This window comes from Perca flavescens, chromosome 14 (genome assembly GCF_004354835.1).
Source record: "Perca flavescens isolate YP-PL-M2 chromosome 14, PFLA_1.0, whole genome shotgun sequence".
Classification (NCBI taxonomy): domain Eukaryota; kingdom Metazoa; phylum Chordata; class Actinopteri; order Perciformes; family Percidae; genus Perca; species Perca flavescens.
In genome coordinates this window covers 18,627,876-18,654,939 of record NC_041344.1, presented here as the reverse complement: position 1 = coordinate 18,654,939, position 27,064 = coordinate 18,627,876, and the positions used below count along the sequence as shown (strand labels likewise).

At 40.3% G+C, this 27,064-nt stretch overlaps 4 protein-coding genes across 6 annotated transcripts; 2 read left to right on the top strand and 2 right to left on the bottom strand.

Annotated features, from left to right (window-relative positions):
• Positions 1-1,766: 1,766 nt before the first annotated feature.
• On the bottom strand, positions 1,767-11,249 carry kat2b (K(lysine) acetyltransferase 2B). The gene is made up of 18 exons (XM_028597365.1): positions 10,848-11,249; positions 9,663-9,789; positions 8,396-8,541; positions 8,213-8,299; positions 7,942-8,123; positions 7,655-7,846; positions 7,351-7,454; positions 7,077-7,202; positions 6,384-6,517; positions 5,834-6,042; positions 5,614-5,740; positions 5,408-5,518; positions 4,794-4,937; positions 4,585-4,699; positions 4,437-4,467; positions 4,271-4,334; positions 3,761-3,845; positions 1,767-3,286 (listed from the first exon to the last, which is right to left on the bottom strand). Exons 1-18 carry the CDS (start codon positions 11,046-11,048, stop codon positions 3,093-3,095), a joined length of 2,379 nt encoding a protein of 792 aa, XP_028453166.1. The 5' UTR covers positions 11,049-11,249; the 3' UTR covers positions 1,767-3,092.
• A 2,731-nt stretch (positions 11,250-13,980) lies between these two features.
• LOC114567838 (ras-related protein Rab-5A) lies at positions 13,981-18,954 on the bottom strand. 3 transcript variants are annotated; one of them, XM_028596979.1, is made up of 6 exons: positions 18,726-18,954; positions 15,619-15,808; positions 15,090-15,241; positions 14,781-14,903; positions 14,437-14,530; positions 13,981-14,253 (listed from the first exon to the last, which is right to left on the bottom strand). In XM_028596979.1, the coding sequence occupies exons 2-6, from the start codon at positions 15,782-15,784 to the stop codon at positions 14,138-14,140; spliced, it is 651 nt and encodes a 216-aa protein (XP_028452780.1). In that variant the 5' UTR covers positions 15,785-15,808; positions 18,726-18,954; the 3' UTR covers positions 13,981-14,137. The 3 variants fall into 3 exon arrangements, with proteins under 3 accessions (XP_028452780.1, XP_028452778.1, XP_028452777.1); XM_028596977.1 differs by having other exon boundaries at positions 15,619-15,837; positions 18,726-18,952; XM_028596976.1 differs by having other exon boundaries at positions 15,619-15,840; positions 18,726-18,950.
• A 1,334-nt stretch (positions 18,955-20,288) lies between these two features.
• Positions 20,289-23,859, top strand: otud6b (OTU deubiquitinase 6B). The gene is made up of 8 exons (XM_028596975.1): positions 20,289-20,608; positions 21,312-21,460; positions 21,730-21,837; positions 22,139-22,339; positions 22,551-22,671; positions 22,828-22,889; positions 22,981-23,090; positions 23,420-23,859. Exons 1-8 carry the CDS (start codon positions 20,533-20,535, stop codon positions 23,502-23,504), a joined length of 912 nt encoding a protein of 303 aa, XP_028452776.1. The 5' UTR covers positions 20,289-20,532; the 3' UTR covers positions 23,505-23,859.
• An 836-nt stretch (positions 23,860-24,695) lies between these two features.
• Positions 24,696-26,689, top strand: lrrc69 (leucine rich repeat containing 69). The gene is made up of 8 exons (XM_028596974.1): positions 24,696-24,984; positions 25,112-25,238; positions 25,326-25,398; positions 25,545-25,740; positions 25,850-25,921; positions 26,029-26,130; positions 26,249-26,428; positions 26,570-26,689. The coding sequence occupies exons 1-8, from the start codon at positions 24,811-24,813 to the stop codon at positions 26,675-26,677; spliced, it is 1,032 nt and encodes a 343-aa protein (XP_028452775.1). The 5' UTR covers positions 24,696-24,810; the 3' UTR covers positions 26,678-26,689.
• Positions 26,690-27,064: the final 375 nt, after the last annotated feature.

Below are 27,064 nucleotides of genomic sequence, written 5' to 3'. Positions count from 1 at the left end.
TCACCCAGTGTCCAAAACATACGGCCTCAGATCAGATGAAACGATTATGAAATCGATCATTGACCTTCGGCCTAGGGTGCTCTGGTACCAGGTACACTTATGAGCATCCCTATGTTCGAACATGGTGTTGGTTATAGACAATCCATGACTAGCACAGAAGTCCAACAACAAACAACCACTCTGGTTTAGATCAGGGAGGCCGTTCCTCCCAATCACGCCTCTCCAGGTGTCTCCATCATTGCCCACGTGTGCGTTGAAGTCCCCCAGCAGAACAATGGAGTCCCCCACTGGAGCCCCATGCAGGACTCCAGTCAAGGTCTCCAAGAAGGCCGAATACTCCGAACTCCTGTTTGGTGCATATGCACAAACAACAGTCAGAGTTTTCCCCACAACCCGCAGGCGTAGGGAGGCGACCCTCTCGTCCACCGGGGTAAACTCCAACACAGCGGCGCTCAGCCGGGGGCTTGTGAGTATCCCCACACCCGCCCGGCGCCTCACACCTTGGGCAACTCCGGAGAAGAAAAGAGTCCAACCCCTATCCAGGAGTATGGTTCCAGAACCAAGACTGTGCGTGAGGTAAGCCCCACCAGATCTAACGGTAGCACTCCACCTCCCGCACCAGTTCGGTTCCTTCCCCACAGAGAGGTGACGTTCCACGCCCCCAGAGCCAGCGTCTGCCGCCCGGGTCTGGTCCGCCGAGGCCCCTGACCTTCACTGCCACCCATGTGGCATCGCACCCAACCCCAACGGTTCCTCCCACAGGTGGTGGGCCCATGGGCTGGAGAGATGGGAGCCACGTAGCTTGTTCGGGCTGTGCCCGGCGGGCTCCGTGGCAAACCCGCCACCAGGCGCTCGGCCGGCGAGCCCGCCGTCTGGGCCTGGCTCCAGGCGGGGCCCCGGCTTCCTCCGGGCAGGGTCACTCCATCTCTGCCTAGCTTATTCATTGGGGTTTTTGAACCATTCTTTGTCTGGCCCCTCACCTGAGACCACTTTGCCTTGGGAGACCCTACCAGGAGCACAAAGCTCCAGACAACACAGCCCTCAGGTTCACAGAGACACACAAACCTCTCCACCACGATAAGGTGATGGTTCACGGAGAGGGACATAATATACCATGACTTCGTAATCACTTTTTTGCGACTTACCATACTATGATTTTTAAATGTTTTTTTGTTTTTTTACATACTATACTATGATTTTGTTTTCGACATACTACACTACTGTATGATTTTGTATGACATACCATACTATGACTTTTTTGAACATACTAGACTATGACTTCTTTATCATTTTTTTCAACATACTATATTATGACATACTATACTATGACTTTTTATCACATACCGGTACTATACTACTGTATGACTTTGTATGACATACTATGACTTTGAATCACATACTATACTATGACTTTATATGACATACTTCATTATGACTTTTTTTTTTTTACAACATAGTATATTATGACATTTTCATAGCATATTATAGGATGACTTTTTAATTTTTTTAATAAAAAAAATACATTAAAAAGAAATATATTACACACTGACTCTTTACTATACTATGATTTTTTTATGACATACTATACTATGACTTTTTATGACCTTTTTGATGGCATACTATACTAGGACATGTTTTATGGTAGAATATACTATTACAATTTCAAGCCCTTATCAGACCTGAAAGGCTAGTAAAGAGCTGCGTCATGTCATGTTTGCAAGTGAAAACCTTTGACATCCTTGAGTTAAAAAACAACAGACACTAAATTAGCCTCACTTCTGTTTTATTCAGTCTATAAAATAGGCTAATACTATGTAATTAAAACCAGTTGTACAAAGAGCATGAAATATTTTTTCCAGACATATTACAAAATTTATTTTTTTCCTAAAGTTTGAAAAGTACAAACACCTTTTTACAAAACAGCAAAACTACATAGTATTGCACGATCTTTTCATTTATCTCCAAAGTATAAAGTTATCAATCTCCATCTGCAGGACAAAAAAAAGAATAAATTAAGACCTTGTCTTAAGCATAATTCTTTTAAATTACAGAACATAAATAAGAATAAACTTCAGATAATTGAATTAGTCCTTAGTCAACAGCGATAATTTATACCTAAAACAAATTCTGAAGAAAAGAAGATGCTGTTATTAACTAATACTTGGAAAAATAAAAGTGCATTTCGATAGTCAAACTGCCCTATGCGGCTAATAGGGAAAAAAGAGATTCTTTTTTTGTTCTGAAACAGAAAATATATGTTATATACACATTTAAAATATACAGTGGAAATAAGTGCTTTAAAATAATTCAAATCTGTACAAATTTAAAGTATGTATTCCTCTTTTGGCAGGATGAACTCATCATAGACAAACTTTGCTCACAGGAATAAAGTAAAGTAGACAGGAAAATCTGAACTCAGTCACATTCCTCACAGGTAACACTTGTGTAATGACTTAAAACAATGTAGATGTGGTTACTGCTCCTGACAACTCTACCTGAGTCAACTGAGAGGAATTAGGCAGACATTAAAAAAGGCAGGGGATGAAAGTATGAAAAGAAAGGAGAGAAACGAGGGAGAGAGACAAAGTAAGGTGTATGGTGAATCTCCAATCAGCTGTCATTCTGTGTCGCCTTTCAACGTCTAACACACAAATAATAACGGAAGTTTTCAGCCCTGTTTAATAAGTATCACTATTACGCCTTCCACTGTCCTGTTTTTCCATGGGACTTTGGGATATGTGATGAAATATGAAGACGCAATGCTTCTTTTGCTTAATGTTAGCAACAGTCTCACAGGCCTTCAATGAGGCCTTCCCTTGTGGCCTATCTTTCAGTGTTTATATCAGTCTAAGCTACTGATTCAGGATCTGGGCCGGCATGCATCAAACATAAAAAGAGTGCTGATGTAAGACCCGTTTCCACCTTTTAAGATATGGGTTTCTGAAACCTAATCGCTCCAGTATCAGTAGTCCTGTTCTTAACTTCTTCATGCATATAGCTGTCTTCTGCATTACCCATGACCTAACCTTAACCATTTATAGTGCGAGTCTCATCTTTTGTTAAGGTGTTGAGAAACTTCTTCTTCCTCTCTTTTACTTCTCGATGAGGCCTGCTTCTTTGATCTTAGTGTAGAAGAATTTCTCAAGTAAGTTGGCACACTTGTAGTACTCGCTCTCTGGAGGGTTGTATTCACGACAGTTGGTGAAGATGCGCTGCATGTCAGCCATGAACAACTTGCGTGTTGTGTAGTACCTGCTCTTCAGGCGCTCGCTCATTGTCTTAAGGTCTGTGAGGAGAAAAAATGTGAAGTCTATAATTTACACTGCTTTTGAATTTTTGACTGTCAGTTGTATATGTATGCTACCAAACCAAGAGCTCCTCTCTTTATGCACACTTCATTCTTCATCTGATATGACTGGCACTTGGGTAGCAACTATGAGTAAGGGCAACTGAATTGTGCTAAATGTGATGCACTGTAGCTGTTAAATCTTAAAATTCAAAATACAGTGCAAACTATTTTTGAATGGAATAAAAAAATTGGAGCATGGTACACAAATACTGAAGAAAAATATTCCTCTTATGGAGACCAAGCTTCAGCCAGAAAAAAGCCTCAAACCCAGCATGCCTCTGCACTGATGATGTGTCCTTTAACCTCTTCTGCAATGCCTTACTCCTCATTAGTATTTTATCATTCATTATTGTAAATAATTAGGCCTGCCTATTAAATCGTCTGCTCCTTTGTCAGATACAGTATACATACCCATGGGGAAGCGAATGACTTGGTAGTACCCAGGAGCCTCTGTTTTCTTCACTGGCTCCATGAAAGGCCAGCCGTTTGGGTGACTCTAAGACATAAAAAACAGTCTGGTAAGAATAAAGTTTGTGTACTATATGTATTAGAGCAGAGCTCTTCAACAGGGGCTCCGGCACCCCTAGGGGGTCCTCAAAGTTACTGCAGGGGGGCCACCAAATTATGGTATAATGTATAATAATTTGTATAATGTTTTGAAAGTTTTTTCAAAAATTAAAATGTCTTAACATGAATCCAACATATTATTGGCTTAGTATTCTATGTACTAAAAAGGTATGTAAAAAGGATGCCCACACGTTATTGCAGGCCCAGTTTAATATGCAAGTTCATTTTATACAATATATGTAGTAGGGGGTCCCTGATCCGTCTCTCTCAGTTAAGGGGTCCGTGGCTTAAAAAACATTGAAGACCACTGTGTTAGAGGAACACTGCATGTGTATGTGTGTGTCTGTCCCTCACCTTCACATGCTGGAGGATGGTCTTCAGAGTACTGTACAGTTGATCTGGGTCCTTCAGTTCCTTTCTACAAGTACAATAAGAAACAGATAACAACATGAAGTTTGACATAAGCCAAGTCATTGTGTGAAGCAATAGAAAAGGCATTCTGCAGTAGAGTCACACTTACCCTTTGCCCACAGGCTTCCAGCCAGTTTCACCTGTTAATATAAAGAAACCTCATAAGTCATACAAAATACACCCATAAATGTTAAATACAAATAATGTAAGAGAAAGATATACTGCATACTGTAATGTCAATACTGTAAGTAACCTACGTATGCCAGGAATGCTCTCAATGGGAATCTGCCGAACTCCTTCCTTGAAACAGGAAAGCCCCGGATAGACTTTTCTGATCTGAGCCTGCTTCCTCTCTATCAACTTCTTGATGATCTGAGGGAGACAAATAAGATTAAAATATAGTGAGTGCAGGGACAAAAATAGAAAAGGAGGCATTTAAACTTGATTTGAACGCAAAAAAACACACCTCCTTCTGCTTCTTGATAATGACAGAAAACTCTGTGTAGGGAATGCTGGGGTTGAGTTCACAGCCCATGAGTGTGGCTCCTTCATAGTCCTTGATGTAGCCCACATATTTGGCCTTGGGAACCTTGATGTCCTTTGAGAAACCCTGAAAGGGAGGAGATTTCTGTTTTCTTGCAGCAGTACTTATATCACTACAAAAATGAGCCCACTAAAAAACATCACACATGTAATTTCGTATTTATATTCATTATGACACCCTAACACCAAAAAAATGAAAAGTTAAAGTAAGTGAAAACAGTACAAATGCTGCCAAGCGGTAGTAATTGTACTTGTAGAAATGTTGGTTAGTAGCGTAAAACAAGATTGCAGATTGCAGCAGTATCAAAAATAGCAAACTTCCATACAATATATTAAAACAAGTTGATTAACACTGGAAACAAGTGAAATTAAATCAAATGGTTCTTCTGTTTTTGCAGATCATGTAAAGGTTTTTATGTGTACACGCTGAAGAGGTTCAGGAGAGAAGGGGAAGTGAGAGAATATTGCATCGTGTGACCAAAGTAACCATAGAATTATAAGCATGTACCATGCACGTTAATGGACATAACATGTTACCTGTTTCTTGAAATAGCCGATGGCATACTCATCAGCATAAGTAAGGAAGTTGAGGATTTCATGTTTTATGTGATATTCCTTCAGGTGGTTCATTAAATGGGTCCCATAACCCTAAAGCCACACATCCAAAAAAAAAAGGCAACGGTCAAAACTGACTAATCAGATAGCATGAATTCATCAAGCTGTCAAACAGGAAGTGCTATTACCTTGACCTGTTCGTTGGAGGTGACGGCACAAAAGACGATTTCTGTAAAGCCCTGCGATGGAAACATCCGAAAGCAGATCCCTCCGATCACACGGCCATCTTTGATTAGGGACAGGGTCTTGTGCTTCCTGTCAAAAAAAAAAAAAAAGAGATGAATTTTAGTCCGAATGTGCCTCCGCTACATCTCGTGATGAGTGATGATAAAGTACGGTTGCACTCACGGATCAAAGACCAGCCGCGTGATGTACTCCTTAGGCATGCGGGGCAGCTGGTGAGAGAAAACATTCTGAAGGCCGACGAGCCACATCAAGATCCTCTTATTAGGCTTCTGGTTTAGGGAGTTACCGATAACGTGGAATTCAATTACCCCCCTGCGCTCCTCTAGACGGGCAGCTTCATCGCGTGCAGAGTGAGCTGACAGCAGACTGGTCTGCACAGGAAGGAAGGTTTCAAATAATGATGAGCACCTTTGTTCCTAACATCCCTGTCCTTATCAGAGGTATTAATAGACCCTGTCATCATCAAGTGTGAACAGATTACTACACACCACTCCTTACTACTACACGTCACTATTACTTAAATTATCTTGGATCATTAACAGGAGTAAGATATTCAAATGTAGTCAAACATATGTTGTGTTTTTCTTGCAAAATGAAGAACATTATTTTCCTCTATAAACTTGATATGACTTTCACCAACTATACTTTGGGCATACAAAATAAAAAATGTCAATACCCAACTCTAACTGTAAGCCAAAAGGGAACTGGTTACCTCTGGAATGGCGGCAGGGTCGGTGATGGTTGCCATGACTTCATTGATGAGCTCCATGGGGATGTCGCCCACCACCCTGGGTCTCTTGTTTTCCTCATGGGGGAGAGGTTCTGATGGTTTACGCTTTTCTCCAACTGTTATAATGCATGGACACAGAGGAAGGTACTGTTATCTTTTATATTTGCACTCTTCCCACTTTGTATTGCAACTGCTGCACAGCAATTTGCCTCGGGATAAATCAAGTTTTATCATATCTTTCTCATTACATCCAAATCTAAACAAGAAGTTACCCAACATTTAAGGTTAGCTTACTATGGGTTCATCTCCAATTGTTGCCTATGCATATTGGGAAAACTGATATATTAACATAATAATGTTAGTAGCAGTTCTAGGGGTTTTTCACTTCTATTTCTTGATACAGCTTTAAGGCCAACATTCAAATTTGAGTATGTGTTAGCTGTACCTATGGGACATTTCATTTTAAAACAACATTTCTTTAAAGCAATTGATAGAAATAAGTAGTCAGATGGAGACGATGAATCTATGTTAGCTAAGGAGGCTCAGGTGCAAATGCCACAATCAAACCAACATGGTAACACAAAGCTAACTTTCCCTTAGTGCTCACTGTTTACTGTGAGATGTAATGTGGAATCATTGTAACCTTATGGGTAGTTACCAGTTTAACTGTAATACCTGGATTTGGTTCAAGTACAGAAGCTGTTTTCCTGGCAGGACTGACACTGCCACAGGTGGACGGGTCTACTGACACAGGACTAGTGCTGTAGTACAATGGCCTGGCCACAGGGGGCGCACTGATAACTACAGAGAAACAGAGAGGACATTAGTAATACTGTGGGAACATGTTTTTATTATCATATTCTTAAAGACATTAGTGTCAAGAAGCCAGCTTGAAGGGTGTGTCTGTGAGGGTGTGTGTTTCTGTTATGACTGTGAGGGTGTGTGTTACCTGTATGGATAGGTATCTGCCCTGCTGGGGCTCCTGCCAAGAAGTCATGGCTCCAGATTGGAGAACTATGGCTGTACACCTCCTCCTCCAGCATAGACAGGAACCTGAGCCAAAGAAAACAAAACAACCACAACTTTAAACTTTAACGTTAAAAAAAAGGTTGTCAAGCAAGCATATGTGGTTACTGTGTGGTTTGATATTGAAAATGTGCATGCATGAGTGTCTCTGCTGTGTGGTTAATTATATGTTTAGTCTGAATATATAATTAAGTGTCTGGTATATTTCTTTGTGTGTGATCTCGTACTTGGGAAAGTGTGTGAGAATGAGTGTGCGTTTCTCAGGCGGCAGCTTGTCCTTTTCCTGTCTGGCCTGCTCCAGCAGTTGTTTTCTCATCACAGTGAACACCGAACGCAACAGTGTGCGGCCGAAGATCTGAGTGGTATCGTAGCGTGGTAGACTGTCGCAGAACTGAGGCACATTGCAGTAGCAGAGCCATCTATAACGAGCACACCACAGAAATAACTATGACAGTAAACAGGTGTGATGCATGTTTAACAGGATATCTGGCAGGACATCTGGTAGTGCTGCTACCTGGTGTAGTTGGCTTTGTATCCAGCTGCATCATCATTGGGAACCCTCTGGCGTCTCTGGGAGGGCGTCTCCAGCTGCCAGTAGTTGATCTGGTTGAGAAACATCTTGGCCAGCTCCATAATGGTTTGACGTTCCTTAGATGGCAGGTGGCTGAATTTGTACTGGACAAAATTGTTCACCCCCTATTTAGAAAAGAGAAGATAAATAACTGGTAATGTGGAAACACTGAAATTGTGTTGAATGGTGTTGCTTTTGTATTGCAGTTGATTACCTGCTCGATGCTAGGTTTTTCAAACGGAGGACTTTCCTGTGCTTCTAACGTCGGTTTACCCATCTGTAGGATGGATTTCCTCAACAGCTGAAAAATAAGCAGAAAAAGGGAAATGTTCACTTGTACCCAATACCCAGTTGTAAATCTTGTTTGTGTATTTTGATTGTAAAAGTGGAGGCTTACTTTGAAGAGGGAAAAGTAGACCTGTTTAGTGTCAGCATCTTCCTCTTTGTGAACACATGTGTAGAGATACTCCACATCCAGGACAATACCAAGAAGTCTGTTCATTTCCTCCTCTGAAACATTTTCTAGATGGGTCACATGATCACCTAGGAAGAAAAGAATAAACCTTAAAATGGTCTATCTATCTATCTATCTATTGTATATTTGGGGTGGCAGTAGTCTATATCCACGACGTTCCACTTCCGAGATTGCTCCGGTGCCGCAGGAAATTTTGCCAATGTCCGTTTTCTTCCGCTTTCTTTGTGTTGGAATTCTAAACTCCGGTGGATTTATGAGGACTATGGTTCACTGCTCCTCAGATCTCGGTTTGAGACGATTGAGACAGCTAGCTAGACTATCTGTCCAATCTGAGTTTTCTCTTGCATGAATAAAAAAACTTTTGCACGTACACGTTCCAACAAAACAAGTTCCTACCCAAGGCTATTTTGCAGCGGCTCCGTGTGGAGCTTAGTGCCACCCATGATGATTGTGATTGGTTTGAAGAAATGCCAATAAACCAGAGCACGTTTTTCTCCCATCCCAGAATGCTATGTGGACTAGGTAAAGGTACTTTATTGTCACATACACGTAACGAAATTCATTCTCTGCATTTAACCCATCCCTCAAGGGAGCAGTGGGCAGCCCTTTACAGCGCCCGGGGTTCAAGTGCCTTGATCAAGGGCAGCGTTTTTTGATGGTGGGGAAACCAGAGCACCCAAAGGAAACCCACGCAAACATGGGGAGAACATACAAACTCCACACAGAAAGGCCCGCAACGACCTGGATTCGAACCCAGAACCTTCTTGCTGCAAGGCCACAGTGCCAACCATTGGGCCCCCGTGCTGCGAGACTAGGTTGGCAGTAGCTCAGTCCGTAGGGTGTTGGTTAGGGAACCGGAGGGTCACTGATTTAAGTCCCCGTACGGACCGAAGTCCATAGTGTGGACTGGTAGCTGGAGAGATGCCAGTTCACCTCCTGGGCACTGCCAAGGTGCTCTTGAGCAAGGCACCGATCCCCCCCAACCACTCAGAGCTCCATTTGTGCATGTAAAAGGACCTGAGCATATGTGTGTGTGTGTGTAATAACTGTGTAAGAACAACAGAGTATACATTGTAATTTCCCCACTGAGGATTAATAAAAAGTATAAAATTGAATTAACTTATTCCATACTCTGTACTGTTTAGTATTATCATTAGCTCTAGCTTTTTTCCTAGACTTAATGACATACCCAAGGTGTGAGAGCAGCTCCGACAAGGCTCCTGCAGGTTTACTGTGCTGGACTGCTGGTCAGTTCGTGGGGGTGTAGGAGGGGGGTTCTGACTTTTCCAGCCATTACACTTACAGGCTCCCTCAGCCTAGGAAAAACACAGTTTAAATGAGTACAAGTAGGAATACAGATGAGGGTAAACATCTTATATCAAACTAACCACCCTTATCTGTGTAACATATGATTTATAGTCAGCTGTCATAGTGAGTAGCTTTAAATTGATGCAGGTTTTAGTGATATTTTAAGGAAACAAGCATAAATGAATTGTTTTCTGAAATTATTTGTTGTTTGTAAAGTTGGTTATGGTGCTTCATGACTGACAGGTGGAGTTGTTGTCATTTGCATACTACATCTGCTATTTAGCAGTGCTTGAAAGTAAACAGCATGGGCACTAACCATTTTCCTAGTAATGTTGTATTAATTGAATATAGAGTAAATGGGCCATAGCTGCATACATACATTTTAAAACGTGACAATGCTGCTGATGTTAATGGAGATTTGTTATGACTGAATCTGTACTGTTATCAGGAGGTGCGGTGAAGAGGCCTGTCAGCGTCAGCTGGAGCTGCCGCACTGAGCATGCGCCTTGAAACAACAACAAACTCCGCCCCTCCAGCAGCTGTCACCCTGTCAAAACAAAGACCCCGTCCCTCTCTGCGGATGATATACTGCATAAAACCAATAAAATCCACTCTATTTAACACCGTGCGTTGACAGACGGCACGGAGACACTGAATAATTTCCTGTGGAAAGCCTGTGGACCGCGCACGAGCATACACACACTGGGATGCAGCCCTTGTGCACACAGCCAGCTACTCCCAAGTACCAGCGCCAAGCCAATGTTTACGTTCCCCGACCCCCCACCTAGACAGAAACATTAACATTGTACATACAGTGGACAGCGTGCAGCTGTAAGGTCCCTGCTTAACAGACCTGCAACAATAACGCCTGGATTAACTAGATTATTAATATAGTTATTTCAATATTTGCTTCGTGCATGTAAAATGAAAAAAAAATGAAGTGCGGCAATGGCTTCCTTTGCTGCGCTTGCATTTTGTAAACTATTGCAACGAAGCCCAAGAAATACGATTCATTAAGAATAAACCCCGTTAACCGCTGTGTTTAAAAAGTCAGCCATCTGCATACTTTGCAGGATGAATACACTCCGAGTTTTTCCAGTTTCTTCGGCCGAGGTGACGAGCGGAGTTGCGCCTTCTTCACGGCGATACGTGCGGATCCTCCAGCGGCGCCCGAGCCCTCCGTCCCCCCGGCTCCAGGAGCGGCCGGAACCAGGCCCGATGCACCGATGGCCGGCGAACCTTGCTGAATCCCAGCGCTGTCGGCCATGATTCACACGGAACCCCGACGGGACCGCCGGCCCGGGAAATATTCGCTCTGCCGTCCGCTCTATTCCACAAGCGGATGATCAGACATGGCGCTCATCCTTATTTTCAATTTCTCACTGTAGGCCCATTTTCCTCCGCTAGGGGACAGAAATGGGATAGGCCAAAGCCACTACAATTCAGAGGAGAGGTCACAAAATGCAACCATCTGTAGCAAAATTTCAAGGTCAAATGTAATGATAATTATAATGAGAACATTTCGGAAGCATATCGGAGCACACAGTGAATAATGAATCATGCTAATTACATGCAACATAAAGGAATAAGTGGAATTAATACCAATACCCAATATTTTATAACTTTTTAAAAATAGTCATTGAAAATCCATCTATAAATTTTGTTTATAAAAGAACGCTTTGTTAAAACCCCTGAAGGAAAGAAAACATGGAATCTAATCAAATTCAAATAATTATTTCAGAAAAATAGTCAGGTTAAAGGTCAGAGATGACCAAAGAAAAAAAGCTTTTTTATAAATTCGATGCCAAGTTGAGAGGTAGGGGTGGAGGAGGGTAAAACTGTAAGTCATAACCTATAATAACCAAACAAAAAAACTGTAGGAGGTCCACACACACACACATCCTGATGACAATAATAAATTATCAAATTTATTTCAGTATTTATTCGGTCATTACATAACAGTACTGTAAAATGCTTGCATTTAAATGTTTTCGGCTGCAATTAAGTGTTCACGGCAAAAAAAAAAAAATCATACAATTTACATCCTTATGTGTTAATTCATTTATTCATGAATCACCATCGTGCCAGCGGATAGTTGTTACACTGTTCCTACAATATCGTCACAAGGTTACGGAGATGTTATGGAGGGGCAGACAGTTGTTTAAACTGTTTTGTATTGTGTCTGACTCCTCTGGAGCTTTTACAACCAGTATTTCTGGAAGTTTGGGTCTAGCTACAGGGAGGAGTACTGGGCATTAGCCTGATACCACTAAAAAAGAATTAGTAAAATGCAAGAAATAGATCATGTTAAAAAATAGAAACCAAAATGTTTGGAAATTATTTTTTTTTCCTTTTGAGAAAAAAAAAGGTACAAGACAGATGACTAAATGAATGCAATTTCATTTTTTGTTAATAACACTACATATATTTATAAAGACCTTCACTGATTATAATTTAACCATTTGTGTGAAAAAAGGAACAGCAACAAAACTCCAAACCCAGTTTGTAGCTGTTTTTTTCTGCTAACTGTACAGTTTTTTTATGATTATCTAGACAACTTCCTAGCAAGCATTAGTCCCGTCACTGGTAAATTGAAAAAAGTAGACTACACCGCAACACCCTATTTACAGTATATTATTTATATATTTATATATCACACTGGCTGTAATTATGACAAGATATATTCATGAGCATCATTAGTGCAAGGCATGAGTAAGACCTGTAAAGAGTTATTGACCACAAGTACTGTAGGTTTGTACGTGTGTGCGCATGGGTCGCTGTGTGTAACAATGTATAATTGGGGAGTGGGACAGGGAAACAACATGTGCGCTCACCGTAAGTGAAGGAGAGGTGTAACAGACTGCAGGTGTGTAATTATGTTTAGGTCTGACCACACACACACACACACACACACACACACACACACACACACACACACACACACACACACACACACACACACACACACACACACACACACACACACACACACACACACACACACACACACACACACACACACACACACACACACACACACACACACACACACACACACACACACACACACACACACACACACACTTCCAAGGTGATTTTGACACAGCCTTACATATTGCAACTCCCAGCTCGCTATACCATCACCTCCGCTTTTACCAGGGGCAAACCCTGCAGCGGTCAAGCAACATTACCACAAGGGGAAAAGTAATCTGCATAAACTAAATCATCAAAAGACAGAACCCAAGAGACCCAAGTATAACCACAAAATGGATGATTAACACAAGATGTATGCAGAGACCCCTACGCCTTGTTTGGAGAAAGCTGGGTGGAACGTATTTTTCATGCTGTGCTGTATTGGTCCTCGCAGACACTGAAGTCACAGAGAAAATACTGTGAAACATTGCACAATGCCACTAGGGACAGCTAGAAGCAGGCATGGCCCCAGAATGGAGCCTTTGAGAATGTACACTAGTACTACTTTGGGTTTAGTGAGGGTAAGGACATGGATGGTGTGGGCAGGCCGAGGGAACCAGAGAGAGTGAGAGAGAGAGAGTGAGAGAGAGAGCAAATGTTTTTAAACTTTAAGATACAAGGGCCCAAGTAACAAGAGAGAAGTGTAGAGCTTAGAGTTCCTAAGCTCTACACCTCTCTTTTGGTCTCTCTCTCTCTCTCTCTCTCTCTCTCTTCCTTTCCTCTATCTCAGATTAATAAGTATAAACTCCTCCTCTCTTAATAGTCATTTTTTTCTGTGCTACTGCAGACAAAAGGTTCTTGTTTTTCTATTTTTCTACGTAGGTAAGTATAAGGGTTTGTGCATCTGAAATTTTGACAAAATTATAGCAAACCATACATAACAAAATTATAAAAAAAAAGAACAAAAACAGAAGACTGGTACAAGACATGAAATAGTAGAGTCCTAAGCTACCCCCCAAAAAGGGAAGTAACCACTTCCTCTAAATTAAACTCATATCTACACGTTGGAAGGAAGATGAGTGGAAGGCAGGGTGCGCTAATGTCTCTAATATCTGCTCATTAATCTATCAATAATAATTGACAGATTTAACAAGTTGGTTAGCAGAAAGTAGGAAGGAATGGTTAGGAAGCTTTACCAGGTAGCAGCAGAACCAAGATGGAGGAAAAGAGGCAGGGCCATGTGGGGAGATCAATGTATTGGCATTGACTTTGTTACTGCAAAAAGAAGGGGGGGGCACAGGGCGTCTTTTCTTGTATGCAGATCAGAGAATTGGAGATAAGAGTACAACATATTGCATTAGTAACTGCGGTGGCATTCAGGGCATCGGCCGCATTAGTTACTGCTCTACAGGTTGGTTGGTTGGTGGGAAGGCGTTCTTCACGTTAGTTACTGCAGCATGAAGCCTTGGCTGGCTGGGCAGCTTCTGTCAGGTCCACTCCCCGGTTCCGCCCACTATTGGCTCCTGCAGCCTGGGGCTCACTCTTCGGCAATCTCTTTGCTGAAGGAAAAAAAAAAAAAAAAAACACACACTGAACAACAATAAAAGCAATATATAATATAAATCATATCAAATACCAGTAGGAATAATACAGTTGGCTCTGGCACCTGTCTATGTATCTATCTGCACCACTCTACAAATACACTGGCAAAATCTATGAATAAAGTGTAAAGAATTACCCACCAATAGCCATAAATATCTCATTCACATTCATAGATGTCTTGGCTGACGTCTCCATAAAAAGTAAGCTGTTGTCATCTGCGTAGGACTGGGCGTCCTGTCAACACAATGTAAACACCATCAGTTTTCCATATGCCCTCACACATGCATGCATTCAGGGACCACAAATGACAATTAGATGTGGTATCGAGACTGCAAGTCCTGGCAGTGAAGAATAATGGAACCGATCACTTGTTGTGTACGTTTTGGATATAATAACATAACAGAGATAGCCATGAGAAGAAGGTGATCAGTATTCCCAGGAAATGTGAAACTAAGACTAAGACAGTTTGATTGTTTGCTCTGACCTGGAAGTCGACAGCTCTCTTGCTGGCTAGGTCAGCCTTGTTGCCTGACAAAGCAATGACTATATTAGGGCTAGCTTGTCTTTGCAGCTCCTTCACCCAGTTCTTTGCCCTTGCAAAGGACTCCTACAAATAGAAAAAAATAGTGCGATCTGTCAGTGCCTTCATTTGATCAGTAACATCAAAAGATATTTCCTTTCAAAAACCACACATTTTCATGTCATGTTTTACACTTCTGAAGGAATCTGACATCATTTTGAAGACATGTTGTAAAATAGTATAAAGAACTTAGTCATGGGTGAATGAACGTGCCTCGTTTGTGATGTCATAGACCACGATGGCGGCCTGTGCTCCTCTGTAATACATGGGTGCCAAACTGTGGTAACGTTCCTGACCTGCGGTGTCCCAGATTTCAAACTTTACTGTTGTGTCATCTAGACACACTGTCTGGGTGAGAAATGCAGCTGAAATGAAAGAATAAGACAAGAGATAATCAACATTTACACCAAAACAATACTTTTTTGTAATACTATGTAAACAATGCAGGTCATATGTATATGAAAACAAAGCATTGTCAATTTTTCCATTATGTGACACAAACACGATTTACATGCTACGTCACAAATGTGGCAATGATTCTGACTACAAAACAAAATGGTACACTTCTCCAAATATTTTTTATTCTAGAGCTTGGAAAATCTTATCTTATGGCGCTGTCCTGACAGTAGCAAAGCACCCAATTGGCTGTAAGAAGGTGCACCTGCCCTTAAATTCACGTCATTGGGTATTAACCAACTGGCATCTCGTGAAAAATAGCCGGGTTTGTTGATATGAAGCTCACCTCCTATCGTGCTCTCCTGGAATTCATGGAACTGACCCTTGACGAAGCGGAGCACTAAGCTGGACTTCCCAACCGCTGACTCCCCCAACAGCACCAGCTTAAACTGACAGATCTTGTTCCCTGCATTGGGTCCATTGGGTCTCGTAGCTCCTCCTCGATTGGCCATGACCTAGTCAGATCCCCCGGTGCCCTGTGTGCCAAACCTCACTATCAGGACTTCTGCTGCAAGACGCAAAGAACAAATAGGTTTACTAAGTATCAACGAGAAATAAACATGTGTTGAACTTTGCTCAGAATAAAAGTTGCAGATATAAAACAAAAAGAATGACTAACATCGGCCAATACCAGAAGTGATTTCCAATATATCATGCATCCCTACTACTGAGAGTAATAACTTTGTGCAAGCAGTTAGTGGTGGTTTTAAGTAATGGGTAATATCCAAAGGGATTTAGAGATATAGAACTTGATCTGCCAAAGGGTGACATGTATAAAATGCATTAAAACTTTTAACACTGGAAAAAAAGTCTGTTCTACTTCTGTGTAAGTGAACAGGGTGCAGACTATGTTACTCAAACTGTGGAATATGTGACCTTTTCCCTGGCCTGTCCTAATGAACTTGTGATATTGGGCATTTCTAGAATTCTGAACGATATTGGTAGAAAAATAATTTAAACATTAGCCTTTCTGAAGCAGTTTAACAAGACTTAACACATATATTATAATAAATGGGTGTACATGTGTAATCTGCCAAATAAGAGAAGTGAGTATTTGTAGCCGATTTAGAATAAGATCAAGCTAAAAAAAAAGGAAGAGTCTTCAACGCTAAGCACAACCATGTAAAATTAAAACTAAATTAAAAAATAATCACAATCTAGAGCTGGACTGATACATAGACTGACAGAACTAATGGAAGTAATTAATATGGTGGCTCTACCTTATTACTATCGATCATTTGGTCAAGTCTTAATTTGTATTTTTCTAATATATCTATGTCATGTATAAGAGTATAAGTATAAGAAACATTAGCCAGCCCCGTCACTGTAGCTTGAGATGATCTTTATTCTCTTATTAATGCATTTGAATAAACTTGTCTGGTCCCACTTGTGACAATGCCAATCATGTCCACATTAAACAGCCAGTAAGTGAAAGTGATTCATTTTACACTCCTACTTTACATGTCAAATTCGAGCTGCATGCACTTTACAAGTTGTGCAATTTCAAATAAACAGCAGGCTTCTGCAGAACTTCCACAACAAGAATGCAGATATTTTTTAACACCCTTTACCTTTTGCCACTGCAAAAGGAGACAATGTGTGTAAAGTTATGAATTTCACCTTTGAAAGCAATAAATAAGTTTACATTCAAATTATGCATTGAATAAATTAATATGTCAACAAAATGTAATTACAGTGCTGCTTACCATGCAATCATTTCCTTAATTTTTGTCTTTCATTTATGAAAAAGTAAATTCATCTGTAAAATTATTTTCAAGTCATTTAAATTCACGCTATGTTGAAAGCACTTAAAACATGCAAAGCCTCATTTAAATATAACTATCATCATTGACACAATTTTTCCACGGTTACAAACACAAGTAGACATTCCCTTGCCTTTATGAAAAAGAAAAGAAAGCCCATCACAACCACATTCAGTAACATAAAGCAAAGGAAGCCTTGTCAAGGACCAGTTGAGTTTCACCCAACCACATTATTTGAGCATCTTACAACTGCAAGAACCTCTGTATAGATACATGCCATGCATTCATGCATTGCTTAGTAACTTATTTAGGACTGAACTGCTGACTAATTTGTATACAACAGATGGCTGTTTTCAGGAGAATCACAGTCTATATGTCTGACTTGCATGGAGAATTTGTCCTGAGCATGATCTGTGGAATCTCCCAGGCTATTATGACTTCACTGTGCACACCCCACCAACTCCCTTATCCAGGAGATACATATATTATGCTTACTAACAAAGATACAGATACCTTATCATACTCATATGCTGTCTAATGCAATAACGTATAATGGTTCTGTAAAAAAGCTATCTTTGTTAAGCATATTAGTGACATGTTTGTTAGCTGACATCGTTCTTTGAGAGGTGTTCATGGTCTCTATGGTGAATTGTGAGGCCAGTTTAGCCTAAACCTGTGTGTGTAAAACCTTGACTTATGTGGCAATAATGGGGAATAAGACTGTTCTTTTGAATAAAAAGCTCTGGAACCCAAAGCCCGTGAAAGGGACTAGTGAGGTAGTTAGCTAGACATGTATGCTTATATTAACCAAGAACATTTGACAAGAAATAGCAGGTAAGCAAGAAGAAAAGAAGCATGCATAAGAAACTGCTCCGTAAAAACAGTAACTGCGTTTACTCAGTCGCACGACAGGAACTGTCAACAAACGCTGCGCACTGCAATGCTCACAAAATATTTGAATTTGACTCTCGTTAGTTGACTGTAAACACAGTTGCTTAGCTGTAGTCATGTATTTGTTTTGATTTTAGAAGGGGACACCATTTTCCAAATTGTTTTTGTTGTCAAGCTAGTTAGCGTACTTGCTGTTAGCGACCATAGCTGGCCACCAGTAGCCTCCCAATCACTTTATGAAAAGAACATAAAACAGGCTCAGCTAACGTTAACTAACCTAGCTAGCTACGTAAAACAAATACGATGTGTTAACAAGCTAGTCGTTGTATTGCTACACAACGACATCAAACTGAAATGCTATGCAGGTTGGACCAAGTTATTAACGTTAACGTTAGCCAACCCCTCAATTAACAAACACTTAGATTAGCTTGCTAGCACTGTTAGACCTGATTCCACCAATTTAGCGGTTAGCTATCACAAAGTCAACCCTCATTCAGCTTGCTATACCATACATTACTAGCCACTTTCTAATGGCACCTCATCAACACAGAAGAGTAACAGCTGGACACTGGTAATATGTGATAAAGGCCTCTATTTCTGCATTCCCTTAGCAATCAAACATCACCGACATTAGCTAGAGGCAGCTAGCGACAGCGCTAGCTAACGTTAGTCCCCGATGAGCGTCAGCCTGTCAGCCAGCTGGAAACCACAACTTGTCGATTCATGTCAAGTACACTACCTGAGAGCCAGACGAGGTTTTGAACTTCAAATACCACTGCTGTAGTATTTACACACGGAGCCCGGGACACTGTGGTGGGGTGGTGTTGGGGAACCAAAAAATAATTTCAACAATCCCGTCAGTCTCCTCCTTTCTTTCTTCTCGCAACTTCCCCTAGAACCAAAACACAAACAAGCTCTTCCGCCCCCCGTGCCACGTCACACAGCACACAGCAAGGCTGCCCTACAAAAGGAGTTTCTCATCCAATTAGCTAATGTCACCAATAAAACTAAAGACGTTTTAATGGTAGGCCTAATTTAAGTTGCCTAATACAACTATTCCATTAAATATTATGATGGGCTTACTGTATATAGTCTATTATCATTGGTCAATATTTGCATAAATGTTTTGAATATATTGTAAACGTAGCCTATACTGTATATTTAGATAATATTGCATTGGTAAACAGACACATTTTATATTTATAAATATAGCCGAGGAACAATATAGGCTAGATCCCTTAATGCCGTTTGTATAAAAGGAACAAAACTGAAGCAGGTGGGAGACAAATAGCATGGTGTGTCCATAAACAGAGATCAATATTTGTAGATATGGCCAGTTTTGTTATGGTTAATAATAATAATAACCATGCAACTGGCCTCAACCACCTCTTCGGTTTGGCTTTGAGAAGGTTATTTTTATGAAATATAAAAAAAAATCCCTTAAGGTTCCCAGGTTATTCTTGAAAATACATAAGACAACCTCCAGGAAAGTTGCCTGAAGATTATATAAAACATTTAGAGAACCTCTAGGTAACATTAAAGGTTCCCAGACAGTTATATTTGTAAAGCTTAAACGTGCAGTGTAGTTAAGATTGAAAGGGAGCAATTTACAAATTTAATAGTAGGCCTATAGGCCTACAGGAATACGTTATTATAGATAGGCATGTGGCCCACGCTGCTATAGGCCAGAGACAATGAACACTGAAGGGTGTAACCCCTGAAGATATAGCAGTATGGATATTTGCAATAGCCTGAAATATGTTTCATTATAGGCCTACATAAAAACATAAAACAGTGCTAATTCCGGAATGGTTTATCTAGTGATTGTGACTCAGCGTGTGTAAAAAAGTACATAGTGAAGTCTCAGAAAGCTGCGCGAAAGCTATTGCGAGGTCGAAGGCTCCGTTTATCATTTTATGAACCTTGATTTATGTTAAACTTTCGACCTATTAGGGTGATGAGAACCCTGGTTGGGAACCTGTGATTAAATAAATAGGAGGGAATAGCGATGTGATGTCTGAGCAACTATATAAGACATAGAGAAAAGGGGAAGCGTCAGCATTTTGTCACAGCTGCACGGTCACATAATCTAAAACATTGATTAGCCTACATGACTAAAGGCCCCTGTATCTAGAACAACGTGTTCTCTCACTGGTCTAAGATAAGATCCTGCTTGAAATGTATAACATGGTTTGAATAAATATTTACGCAAATGGAAAGGATGCTTTGAATGAACACCCATATTACAGCTGGCAGCAGAAAATACCTGTAGTATACTAAATAGCCAAGAGAAGGCGGCATAGCAAGATTAATCTCGGAGTTTAGCTAAGAGAAGAAGAAGCAAGCTCCGCCCTCCTCCGTCGTCTCTTCCGGTCAAGGCCATATATCGGCACGCTTTATTTATTGTGGAATATATATTTGTATCTCTTGTCAGTGATGTGGCCAATGTTATGACAGGGACATCATAACACGTTGTTTATTTAACGCGTGTCAGTTTAGTATAGCTCGCAAAGATCACCGCTGAACAAAGTGAGCAGCATCCAGTCATGGAGGATGAGATAGTGGAGACAGCAGAGGAGCAGCTGGCAAAGCAGCACCGCAAGGAAAAGAAAGATACGCAAGGTAGCTAACTTCAACTGTTTCTCTGCATCTCAGGTGTTGTTTTAATATCTTGGAATTTAGCACAATCAGTGTCATTTCACAGGAGAAAATTGCTATGACAGTGTTATCATTCTTAGGTATTTGCCAGTCCATGTGTCACTAGCTCACAATGATTGCAGTTTTAAGGGTAAAATTCACAATGAATGATAGAGGGTAGAAAACAGCTGCTGTACCGATCTCCGTGAATCTTAATGGGCTGAAACTTTTAAGCTTATTACGCCCATCACCTGAACTCCAATCATTGATGCCATGTTTTTCATCACCTGTCAAAGGCAAAATAAAAGCTGTGACATCACAGATTTGGGCGTGGCCAAAAGACAAATATATTCATACACTCATGCCATGCTATGTATGCTAAACTAGTTTGGAAAAGGGTGCAGCCGCAGTTTTCTGCCAGACTGCCACATATGATTGATGTATTCAAAAAATATTTTTATCTTGATGTCTTTAACCAATAAACTAACATTGAGGTACATTAACACGATCTGTGAGTGTGTTCTTCTTCATGTTGATCATCCTGGCCGTCTAAGTTATTTTTAACCTTTCCGAAACAACATTCAGCATCAGCCGAGTGTGAGCTCTATTCTGTTTTTAGTGTGTGTAGGCTTTATTGAAATTGTTGTGTTGCTTTGTCAGACAGTCTGCTCTTGTGCTTAATTTTCAGCTAAAATTCAGAGCATGAAAAATGCAATCCCCAAAAATGACAAGAAAAGGAGGAAACAGATGACAGAGGAGATTGCAAAAATAGAAGCTGACCTCAGCCAGAAACATGAGGAGGAATTGAGGCAACTCAAATCTACCAACGACGCAGAGGTAAATGTCTTCATTCAGACAACTGACAAATCTTCTGGCTATGCATTAAGATTTTACATCCTGAAACATGGCTGCCTAATTGCTGCTGTATTGAAATTTCACATAGTTTTATTTAATCGTTTGGGAGGTATATTGTAAAAGAAGCAAATGTATACTGCACAGAATGCATTTTTTCATATTTGCATCTCATTATTCATGCTTATATGAAGTATATTAGATAAACATCAATGTGCAACATAACCAAAGCTCTCCTCACTCAATCTTAAAAGGTGGAAGAGGTGTTAAATGGAGTGGAGACCATGAAGATGGAGGGTGGTGAAGAAGAAAAAGGAGAGGAGGCCAAACAGCCACGTTTAACCAAAGCCCAGAAGAGAAGGGTGAGATAACAGGTCTCATGTCAAATAGGACCGTTTTAAGCTCTGTTTACCCACAGCAATATAAGAAGCACACATAAGGCTAATAATCAATCATATTTATTTACTATAACTCCCATTCACAAAACACACCACTCTGAATAATAAACAAATGTCAGAACCCATATAGCAGGTTATTCAGTAGTGATATAGCAGATTATTAGGTAGTTTAATCAACCATCTGTTTGCTTTCCTTTTTAATGTTGGTTCAAGCCATGGTTTCAAATACTAATCAAATGCATTTTATTTAAATTACCCTTTCTAGGACAAGAAGGCAGCCGAGGAGAAGGAGAGGGAGAGCAGGATAGCAGAGGCTGAGGTGCAAAATCTGCAGGGTGTGAGGCACCAGGAGGGTTTGAAGCTGGCTCAGAAATTGGCCCAGCAACAGCTTCAGATCAAGGAGATCTCTTCTGATGGCCACTGCATGTACCGTGCCATTGAAGACCAGCTGGCACAGCGATCAAAGGTACATATTTTCATAGTATTATAGCTCTGTAGCTGTATTTTGAATACCTAATCAGAAATGTGATAAGCAAAAGTCTACACTCCTTGCCACTTCACTATCCAGAGTTGCTACAATTTAAAATGACACAATGCTGCTCTGACAAACGTTCAACAAAGTTCATACATATGTTATTCCTAATGTTCATACACATAATCTATTCGGTTTGTTCTAGCCAGGGTTAATCATGAGTGTGAAAGAACTGCGGTCCCGCACTGCTGAGTACATGAGAGGCCATGCTGATGACTTCCTGCCTTTCCTCACCAACCCCAACACTGGGGACATGTACACAGCAGGTAACACTTAATTTGTTTAGGTTTTCAGAAACAATTTGTCATAAGTATGAGTACATTAAAGACCAAAAATATTCGATATAACATGTTAAGTTTTAGAAAGTAACTATGAGTGTGCCCAGTATTCATGCAAGTGTTTGTGTGTGTTTTGGTTTCCAGATGAGTTTGAGAAATACTGCAGTGACGCGGAGCACACAGCAGCTTGGGGTGGACAACTGGAAGTGAGTTGTTAAAAGTTATGTCACAGATGCACTGTGCTGTTGCTCTTTTCAATAATTGTTTTCTTTTTCATGCATGTCTTTTCCCTAACAGTTGAGAGCTTTGACCCAGGTTCTTCAATTGCCAATGGAAGTGATCCAGGCCGACTCCCCGACTATAAAAATTGGGGAGGAATTTGATAGTGAACCCATCATCACCCTCGTGTACGTTCTGTATATGTTGTTGTTGTTATTTTAATAATTATGCTAATGCCACCTGAATAGGTGGCATTAGCATAATTATTAAAATATATACAGTTAAATTAGAAGGAAAATTTATAATTATGTAGTTGTTCATGAAGGACATAATGGATTGTTTTGGACTCTCTTGCATCGCACAGCACACTAAAGCCGATGTAGAAAGACAAACCTGTATAACTAATCTATGCATTGACTATATTAAATGACACATTCTAAAAAACACATTCTTTTTAAGAATTTGGAAAGGTTTACCTCAGAACTCTTGACTGACAGAATATATTTTCCCATTGCAGCTATATGCGTCATGCCTATGGACTAGGAGAGCACTACAATTCTGTGGAGCGGCTAAAGGACCCAGCCACTGCAGAGGACAGCTGAGAGGCAGCTCAGTCTTGGTGTGACATAAACCAATGTGTGTAATGCAGAGTGTGTTCAGACCACCGAGGGCCCTAAATACAGAAACCCCCCTCCCTTAATTGAAGACATTGTTAAGCTGAGGTTAACAGATAATGTTGCTGTTTTCAGAATGGGTTAAATGTCATCTCTGTTTAGAAGCCAAAATATATCAGTGGGGAGAGTGAAATCTAGTTCTGACAACAGTATCATTGTGCTTTTGAAAAATATAACATAGAAAGGAAATGTGTTAATGATTGTACACTGGACACCCTTTGTCTATTCCAATGACCCCCATGTTTCACTTCAGCCAATTTTGGGAAGCAGTGGTATACCATATACTGTTTATCCAAAATGGACAGGAGAGGATTTAAGAGCTGTCGTTCATTCATGTCACTCCAAATGTCAACAGATTCACTGGAGGGGTTGATGAACTCTTGTAGTGTTCTTAGAATAAATTGAATTGTGGAACTTGTAAATCATATTAATATTACATAAACACATACAATACTAATAAAGGGGGTGTCACTGCTTTATTTTTATTTTTTTAAGTAAATATTCTTTGATTTTACATGAATACTGTTGTTTTCAACATGAGACTCTTGAGAGAGGGCCATTTTATTTTTTTAAATTAAGGTCATTAACAGGCGGAATGTGCACATCCATCAATTCTTTGCAGGTGTTTAGCAACAATTATCTGTACAAAAAGATGAAGAAATACCTGCACGCTACTGACTCAATTTGTCCCAATTCTTTTAGTCTAGAGAAGACGGTCATTATACTTTTACCACAAATGGTCTCCTCAGGATGATTAAACTTAATAAATAGTTAAAAAATATGTCTGCCTATCGTACTACAATAAGGGAAAAGGGCATAGAAAGAACATAAACATAACAGTTATTAAAAAAAGATGAAATATAACACAGAATGCATCACATGAAGAAAACCCACTGAATAATAAAAAATAAAAGTTAAAAATATTAAAATCAGTACCTATATTTGCAGAACACACATATACATCAATACCACTGACATGTATAAAATCAATACACACTGCAGCGGCATCAGGCATCAAAAGGTCTCCATTTTTTTCTACTCCGTTCTTGGAGATTTTGATTTATCAACACACTGAAGCACGTGGACACATTCTTGCTATGCTTAGCTGCCACCACTAGACGCCGCGACTGCCTTAAAGCAAATCGATCGTCAAAAAGAGTCTTGTCGCCATGGAAACTTAAATGTGAGTGCTTGGCGTTGGTTTTTTTTTTTTTTTTTTTTTTTTTTTTTAGAAATGACGGAGTCAGTGGTGAGAGCTTTGTATGGTCAAGCAGATTCTTTAAATTTGAGTTCGAAGAAAATAAAGGCCGTTCCTAAGTGTGTTTCCAGATTACCAAACCTGTCAGTTCTCCTGCTGAACAACAACTCCATCAGCGCCCTGCCTGCCGAGCTGCTCTCTCTACAACATGTGAGTCTGCTCCGTTTGTTTGAGTTTATCTCTGTTTGCTGGAAATTTACCAGGACAACTCTTTAAATGTTTTACACACCACGCAGATTTGTGATTAAATACTTTTCGTGTTGCAAATGCCTTCAAGCTGGCTGAGCTGAATTTGGGAAATAATGCCTTGAAGGAGCTTCCCGCTGTTTTGGGCCATCTGGAGTCCTTGAAGAAACTGTATCTGTTCAGCAACCAAATTACAGTAGTGCCACCTGATGTGATAGGTAGGTTCACACTGTTCTGCATGATTAGCACCTCGGAAGATTTGTTAAGAAAACAAAGCTAAAATGATTGGCATTTATATTTAACAGATGGCTTACGGAACCTTGTTGTGCTCAATCTGAACCACAACCAGATAAAAAGACTTCCACCGGAGATTAAAAGGTACATTTATGGCACCATGGTATCCAAGATCTTCATACCATTATTCATAATAGTCTCTCTCTCTCTCTCTCTCTCTCTCTCTCTCAAAGGGGTTACAAATAATTTCTGTGTTAAAAACACAAATGCAAACCTGTCTTTTCCATTAGTTTGAGTAGGCTTCGACATCTCAGTGTACTGGACAATAAGCTGGAAGAGGTCCCTGTTGAGTTGGGTCATCTCACCATGTTGTCTGAGATAAACTTCACTTCCAATAATTTGTCCTGGCTACCTCAGCAGCTATGTCAGTGTAAAGAACTAACGAAGTTGCATGTAGCCAGAAACAAGCTGACCAGCCTACCAGAGGTGGGTATTGTACATTGGGCATGTGATTTAAAAAAAAAAAAAAAAAAAAAAATGTCACGGTACAATATGTCAGCTACATAATTAAACGCTTACCTTACATTTCACCCAGGGAATGGGGGCACTGGCAAAACTCCAAGTTCTGGATGTGGCTGGGAACAAGTTGTCCATGTTCCCTGTTGAGGTACAGTATACAGTGTTGGTAATGCAGCAGCACAATGCTGTGCCATAGTGACATCTACAAGATATGGAATAAGGTCACTGTATGACGCAGGACATTGCTCTGTGTAGTTTCACCTGCTGTCCCTGAAGGAGCTTTACTATGAAGGCAACAGGTTTGTGCGCTGTGAGCCCATGTCGTCAGTGCAGGATGTGGAGGTGCTTACGTTAAAGGTAAATTGTCACTGAAGTACAGCAGACAGAACACTTTCCGTAATTGTAAGTTATCTCACAATATGTCTGTGTTTATTAAGCAACATTGGATTATTCTGGTTTCATCTTTGTTTCTCAGGAACTGGTTGCCAGATGTGTCTTGCGGGAGGACAGGAACAGGTCCTCTCTGGTCCACAGGATGCTTCCCCACTACCCACTCCTGACTGCCTTGTTGGCCAATGGCAGCTGTTGTGCGGTCTGCCTGGACCCCTTCCTCACCACCTGGCTGGAGTGTGTGCATTTTATCAATCTGAAGAAGGTTGGTTGAATGTTTTTGCCCTAATTTCATTGCATTATATTATTGTGTGAAAATATTCTGTTAAATACATGATTTAGAATGAATATGTAGTGTCTCATATAGTAATTAAATGGGCGTTGTCATGTTTTATGTGTGTTACAGGACATGAAAATGAGAAGTTCGCAAACTATTCCAGTGCGTGCCCTTCTTTGTTCATACAAATGCTTTAATACAGATGGACACTCCTACTATGGTGTTGCTACAAGATAAATACAAGTTGTTAAAAATAAATACATGATCTCAATCACTATCCCGTATCATTTTTTTTCAGTAAAACCAAAAGAGGTTGTAATTATTATTAACCTCTTTGTAATTATTATTAACCTCTTTGCTAAAACTGTGGACACAGATCTGTTAATACACACATTTAACAACAGACTTTGCTAAGATAATACATTTATGGCAGTAGTAAGATGTGTTGTGGTATATTATTAATATGGTGCTATGATTTCAGTATGAGAGGTTTTTGTCCTTCAAACATCTCACAGATGCCATTTGACTCTGTGGTCACTAGGTGGCATCCAATGAACATTTTTGATCTAGTCGGCTCCTGCTTTAACACTTACAGTAATTAAACTAAAAGCATGTAGAATATAT

Coding starts and splice junctions, on each gene's coding strand:
- kat2b (XM_028597365.1), bottom strand. CDS start 11,048: ATGGCCGACAGCGCTGGGATTCAGCAAGGTTCGCCGGCCATCGGTGCA. Junction 7,847..7,941: donor TACAAAGCCAACTACACCAG/GTAGCAGCACTA, acceptor TGCTCGTTATAG/ATGGCTCTGCTACTGCAATG. Junction 4,700..4,793: donor TTATCAAGAAGCAGAAGGAG/GTGTGTTTTTTT, acceptor TGTCTCCCTCAG/ATCATCAAGAAGTTGATAGA.
- LOC114567838 (XM_028596979.1), bottom strand. CDS start 15,784: ATGGCCAATCGAGGAGGAGCTACGAGACCCAATGGACCCAATGCAGGG. Junction 15,242..15,618: donor CCAGGAGAGCACGATAGGAG/GTGAGCTTCATA, acceptor CTTTCATTTCAG/CTGCATTTCTCACCCAGACA. Junction 14,531..14,780: donor AGAGAGCTGTCGACTTCCAG/GTCAGAGCAAAC, acceptor TTGTGTTGACAG/GACGCCCAGTCCTACGCAGA.
- otud6b (XM_028596975.1), top strand. CDS start 20,533: ATGGAGGATGAGATAGTGGAGACAGCAGAGGAGCAGCTGGCAAAGCAG. Junction 22,672..22,827: donor TGGGGACATGTACACAGCAG/GTAACACTTAAT, acceptor TTTGGTTTCCAG/ATGAGTTTGAGAAATACTGC. Junction 23,091..23,419: donor GAACCCATCATCACCCTCGT/GTACGTTCTGTA, acceptor TTCCCATTGCAG/CTATATGCGTCATGCCTATG.
- lrrc69 (XM_028596974.1), top strand. CDS start 24,811: ATGACGGAGTCAGTGGTGAGAGCTTTGTATGGTCAAGCAGATTCTTTA. Junction 24,985..25,111: donor AGCTGCTCTCTCTACAACAT/GTGAGTCTGCTC, acceptor AATGCCTTCAAG/CTGGCTGAGCTGAATTTGGG. Junction 25,399..25,544: donor CTTCCACCGGAGATTAAAAG/GTACATTTATGG, acceptor CTTTTCCATTAG/TTTGAGTAGGCTTCGACATC.